Below are 6,741 nucleotides of genomic sequence, written 5' to 3'. Positions count from 1 at the left end.
AAAAGTTGGGTAGGGTCCTAATGGGGTAAGCCATGGGAAGCAACACAGGACACATTACATTTATATGGCACTAAGATTTTGATAGAGCATGTATATGTCTGATGGTATTGTCTGGGTATATATGAAGGGTCATGCTTTGAATTTTACAGCCTTAAAAGCAACCATTATTATTGAGTATGGGAAAGAAAATGAAACACTTGGCAGAGGCTCCCATTCCCTATTCATGCAAGTTACCGAAAACAATAATCGTTGCAAGAGACATAGAGAAGTGGGGCCATGTAATAAAGAGAAAAAGAAAGTCACTAATTAACTGAACCCTTTTTAATTGCATCTCAAGTTGTTTCTGAGCACAGCTTTATTATACTACTACATTCATTTAACAGTAATAATAAATGAGTTCAATTTAATAATGTGAGTGTGAAATTGTACACGGTCAAACTTACTATACGTAGGCGTAGTAAATGATAATTTATTATTAAATAGTAACAAGATTTTTACATTGTAGGTACATGTAATATTATATTTACAAAAATTGTTGACAGAAATGGTTAATCACTTGAATTTTTTTATCAAGGGTTGGATTTAATCTTTGATTTGAATATGAAGTTATAAATTAAGGTATTATTTTATTTCAAAATGAAAACCGATTCAAGGGGAGATCATTAGAATATATATATAGTTAGTTAGTTAGTACAAGTTGAAGGGGACCGATTGAGGGCTTTTTGAAATTTTTGTTGTTTTTTGGCCAGGCAAATTGTCGCAAATTAGTTGTATAATTCTACATCAAAGTTGCTTGAAGACAAAGCTTAAAAGGTTGATGATTGCTTCTGTGCCAGGGTCCAATTGGGTAGCTGTCCATTAACTTTGCCCAATTAGCTTTTTAATTGTTCTCTTCTAGCCTAGTAATTTATGACTTTGGAAACTTTATTTGATAAAAAGACAAATAAATTAGATAGTTTTTCGGGTATGGGTTTACCTACACCATTTTGGTTAGTGATGATTTTAGGGAAGATATGTTATTTAGTTGGTTAATGGAGAGGCACTCACACATAAGCCTTGCAATAAACTTGCCATTTCGTACCCATCAAATGGTTTTGTTTGTCCTGAGGGAAAAGGGGAGGAAAAGAAAAGGAGAAACAAGGAAGGTAAGGGATGGACTTTCTTAATAAGAAATAATTTCTTGAATCCAGAAATAGTCGTTTTATATCTGAGTGAAATGGATAACCATATCGTGGAAACAAACGATTCGTGTCCCACGTGGTGTAAATTCCACCATCAACTTTTGGCCAAAAAATTATTCTCTCGTTGAACAAGAACCATGCTCAGCAAAATTGTTACTATCTCTAAAGGCATTTCAATTCAATTAAGGGCCACATAATGAATGGTACAGAAATCTGATTGCGAATAGATACAAACATAAACCAATAATTTTATTTAGCATCAAGTTTTCAATTTAGAGAGAGAATGTGGGTAGGGAATTTAAAGAGGAATTTAGAAAACAAACTTTGTATTGAGATTGAAGCGGGTAATTTTATTGATACTATTTCTTTTAATACCAAAAAAAAAATTATAAACGCAAAAATGCTAAATCTCCCAAGAAATCTGAAAATAAGTTGAATTAATTACAACCTTTCAGCTCTAGATCTACATTATTCATCATAAGTAACACTTCATAATACTATATTACATGTAATGTTTGTTTTTTCTTAAAAAAATATATATAATTTTTTTTTAATTGTGAGACAAGTTAGAGTTTTCAATTCACCTATCTATTTAATTTTGATCCACCTCCTCTAACATGTAAAACAAAAAGGTTAAGGTGAGTTCAACGAGTCAACCCAACCATCCAAATCAAAGGAGTTCAACGAGTCACCACAAAGCGAGAAGAGGGTTAGACTCGCAACAAAATACAACCCATTTCCATCCATATGAAAAGTTTGTTGATTTGGGGGACAAATATTCAGTTTGATATATGTTAAATTTCAACTTAAAACCAATCGACACTAAATGGAGTTATCCAATAAATATATAAATTACATTCTAAGGACTGAGACAGGTGATGTGAGATTTCCTAACTCTTCACTTCAAGAATTTTTTCCGGCAATTAAGAGTGCAGGAAGCAATTGCCTTTACTAAGATACATAAGAGCCCGAATCAGAATGAAATGCTGTTGGGTCATAACATACATTAGGCCCAACCAGTTTTGTCCAAGACTTCATGCACTTCTGACTTCAGAACAGTAAGTGCTGGGGTTGAAAATAAGATTAAAAAAAACCTTATAAATGTTGGTGATAGATAACTAAGTCCTTTTAAGTATATTATCAAGGATTCGATCTCTGGTAGTGAAGTATATAAAAAAGATTCTGTTAGTACAAACAAAAATATTTCTTATAAACTCTTCTAAATGCTGGTTAATGTAAGATGGAAACTTATTCCAACTTTATTATTTATTCAACCATTAAAATACTTTTAAACTAGTCTTAATTTGTTCACACCCTATGTCTCATTCCCAAAAGGTGGCAACTGATAAGTGTAGAAACAGATGTAGAATTGAACATTTCTCTTATTTAAACACAAGCACTAACAACACATCATATTAGACAATTGTTCTCCAAACACCAAAGGTGGAAGGAAAGAAGCAAAAAAATCGGTGCTAACTTCACCGATCTCTCTCTCTCTCCCCTCTCATTCTCAATTCACAACCTTGCAATTAAGTCTCACTTCTCCATTTTCAGACACCCCCACATTTCCAAGTTTCAACATTGAATCCGCAAACTCTTTGAAGAACAAACTTTGGTCCTTGGCAAATGCTTTAACAATCCAACTAGTTCTCTGATCCCCAACAAGTGACTGATCTGATGAGAACAAACCCTTTCCCACCAACAATTGTCTATAGTAGTCATTGTCAAACACTGATGCTGTTGAGTCCAGGAACTGGCCAGCACTGAAGTTTGTGTTTGGTTTTGGACACTTCTTTTTGAGGTCTAGTGCAAACTCAGTGTTCAAACTAGGGTCAATGTCATGCAACAAACTGAAGTTGTGAATTCTAGCTTGGAAAGAAGAACAGTGTGAAAAGCCAAGAGTGTGGCCACCAGAGAGAGTCACCATGTCTTTGACACCTAAACCTCTCTTTGCAAAGCTCTGAATGAGTTGGTTCACATTTAGGGTTGGAGCTGGTAGGTTGACTGTTTCAGATGCCTTTGAGACCCTTCCATCTTTTCTTCCTTTTAGCACATTCCAATATGGTCCTCCAGACTGGGAAAAGTTATGAGTTATTAATATATATATTGATCAATGATCATTACAACATAAAACAAGTTGTATCCTCCCTAATTTAACATCCTTTGACAAAGTTGATGATTCATGGAAGAATCATTATTCAACTATAGAAAGCAATATGTACTATACTACTAACATTATCTTGGGTAATTATACTCTGCATTAATTAGTCTTGAAATATTTATCGTCTAAGGTCATTATAATGTGACTTGTGAGGCTATTAAATAGTCTAATCAATCATAAAAAACATAACTTCATTTTATTAAAGTATAAACACTCAGAATTATTATTCTAAAATTAAGGTTTTATCTTAATTATTGAAAATATGAAGAAAAATTGTGTAGTTAAAAATTATATTTTATAAAGCAATGGATAAATTTGAAGAAAAAAAGATGGAAAATAATATAATTTTAAATAGAAGCAATAGAGACTACTAGTTGAAGTTTAAGATTCTTAGGAATGATTGATGGTAATATATAGAACATGAAGAAACTTTTTAAGAGTATGGATTCTTATTATTGAAACAAAAATGTCTCTGTTATACCCTACGTTACATTAGAACCACACTGGTTTCTTTTAGATCTTTTCCTTACACTTAATCACCATTCATTAAATAATTTTATCTTGAAAATAGAAATAGTTAAGTAAATGATGAATGGCTAAGATGAAATGTAACTGAAAAGAGTATTAAAAGATAATTATCATTTACTCCTCTCATCCTTTTTTTTTATCATAAACGAACGGGTGTAGTAATAGTGAGACTTGAGGAGTGTAAAAATATTCTGAATTAATATTGGTCTAATATAAAATTTTATGATCTGCCATATAAATATTTACCATACAGAGAATCAAGATACAGTACTAGAATACCAGATGACTCTTATAAGTGCCAAGCAAGAATTTAGCAGTTCTAAAATAGCTTGAAGGCTTAATTGAGTTATTACCAATGCTACCACATCCCTAGCCGCAATGGCTATTAAGTCAGCACAGGAAACCGTGCGAGGGCAAGCTTTCTCAAGCTTGGCCTTGGCTTCATCAATAACATAGAAAGCATGGACAGAGAGATTAGGAGGACCATCTTTCTCAGCCAGGTTTTTGGGTGTTGAGTCCAGCAATATTGATGCATCACATACCTATCATTCACAATTGACCAAAACATACAATTAAATCCATTTCAATATTTCACATGAATCAATAAAGCATTAATCAGGTTGCATTCCATGTCCTTGTTCTTTTTCAAAACTATTGATATTTTACAAACTCAGTCTTTTTTTTGTTGTTGTTTATACTCCTTTCCAGCAGTTGCTTAATAGTAATTTATCACAAATAAATGAGATATTAAGGGTGTATTTCTTCTTCTCACTTTTTTGTTTTACAAACTGATTTTTTAAAACAAGTTTGCCCTACTCAGCAATCAATTTTTCATCCAAAATCTGTTGAGTTTTGAAAACTGTTTATGAAATAATTGTTTTAAATATAAAATAAATAAAAAAAAAACAAAAAATAACTGAGAGGTGTTTTCTTATTCTCTCCTATTTTCTTCAAGTGCTTTGTCGAAGTGTTCAAAAAACAAACTTTTAGAAAATAAAAATATGTTTAAAGGACAAACACTGTTAAATGTGCTCAAGAAACAAACAAATTTTAGAAAAAAAAAAACTGTTTTCAAAATCAGTAACCAAACATAACCAAAATAAGGTTATTTTAGTCCAAATATAATAATAATGCATTATACACCCATTAAATACTCCTTAATTTGTGTAAGCTTTAAACATTAATAGATATGAAATGAAGGTAGTATTTCTTACCCTTATGAAACAGTCTTGGAAGAAGATCCTTAAGATCCTAGCTGGAACTTTTGGATCAAATGTGGAAGCCCTGAGAACAGTGTCTGAAATTATCTTCTCTGCTTGTGGACATGTTTTATCATAGTAGTGAGCATCAAGCTCTGCTTGTGACATTGATGATAATGTCAAGGAGAGGAAAATGATTGGAAAAAGAAATTTGCATTTTGAATATGGCAGAAGAGCCATTTTTGTTGGAACTGAAACAGATAATTATGGAATACAATAACATGAAAAGTGATGAGAATTTGAGGGAAACTATGAGCACGTGTATGCTGTATATATAGAATAGAAAGTTTTTGACACTAACAAATTAAAATACAAGTTTAACGCATGATTATTGTGCTTGAAAGCCACTCCATGTTTGGAGATTAGTCTGGAAGTGCCAAATTTTGACTTCACTTTTGTTCTGCTTTAAGATCAAGTATATTCATCCACCTACACACCATTAAAACACAAATCTTGGGTATTCAATTAACAAAGCATTTTTTGTTAACAATGAAGGCGTACCCTGCAGACCAGTAAGCACAGGGAACTGTATGTATAACATTCAATAAAGCAGTTCATAACTATAATCAAGGACAGGATTGTGTAAATTGCAAAACAAATTATTATTTGTACCAAAAGTTATTAGTCCGAGTGGAATTGTTTTCTGTCGGTAAAGTCTCGGGTTCAAAAATAAAAAAAATATGATTCTAAGAAAATTTTTAGCAAAGTAATCTACAAAAATTAATCACTTGGTGGATAGTTTATACCAATATCATAATGATCCAAAATAATTAACATGTATATATTATTAAGAATTAGTATTAATTAGGTGTATTTGCATGCACGTTTAAGAATGTCTTCTTGCTTTTTTAACTAAATTGGTTTAATTATATTCTAAGACAATTTGGTATGGCTTTAAATTTAATTTTAAAATAATTCAAAATGTACAATGTCACAAGTCTCAATCCCAATTTCACGACTGCCATATTTTCTTTAAGCTTTCTTGTAAAAGTTACAGGCATCAAGCACTAATCAAGTCGTGGACTTGACACACAAATTAAGTTATTATGCAAAGTCATGAATGAGAACTAAGACTTTTATTTTATTGTCCACGACTTGTGATAAAGTCATTAAATCATTTTATTTAATTTTACCTCTAACTCGTCTGCGCCACAAATAAGGGTTTACTTTGGCAAAAGAATAAATTAATCCTTAGTTTTATATTAAATTCATGATATTATTAAACCAAACATAAAAAACTTAATATATATATTAAGTCCTTGATGCTTATAATTTAAAAATAAAAAAATTTAAAAATAATATATATTAGTTAAGGTTTTGATTAATCCTAAATTCAATAAAGAGATAAGTAAAACCTGATAAAAAAAAACTATTACCACTAAGAATTAAGTCTAACATATTTTATTGTGATGGTAAAAATCTTATATATATATATATATATATATATATATATATATATATATATATATATATATATATATATTGTGATGGTTAAAATACTGGTAAACACATGTAACCTATAAATATTTTTTATTGACTATTTATATATTATCTATGATATATTCATCTCATTTGTTAAAATAAATCACTTCTCACACTGATAAGAAATATG

General features: G+C 30.8%; 1 protein-coding gene across 1 annotated transcript; it reads right to left on the bottom strand.

Moving 5' to 3' along the window:
* Positions 1-2,545: 2,545 nt before the first annotated feature.
* On the bottom strand, positions 2,546-5,354 carry LOC114366883 (peroxidase 66-like). Its single transcript, XM_028323909.1, has 3 exons — positions 5,085-5,354; positions 4,224-4,412; positions 2,546-3,255 (listed from the first exon to the last, which is right to left on the bottom strand). Exons 1-3 carry the CDS (start codon positions 5,307-5,309, stop codon positions 2,692-2,694), a joined length of 978 nt encoding a protein of 325 aa, XP_028179710.1. The 5' UTR covers positions 5,310-5,354; the 3' UTR covers positions 2,546-2,691.
* Positions 5,355-6,741: the final 1,387 nt, after the last annotated feature.

Source organism: Glycine soja, chromosome 9 (genome assembly GCF_004193775.1).
Source record: "Glycine soja cultivar W05 chromosome 9, ASM419377v2, whole genome shotgun sequence".
Taxonomy (NCBI): domain Eukaryota; kingdom Viridiplantae; phylum Streptophyta; class Magnoliopsida; order Fabales; family Fabaceae; genus Glycine; species Glycine soja.
The sequence above is the reverse complement of the archived record's forward strand: the minus strand, read 5'-3'. Positions and strand labels throughout refer to the sequence as shown.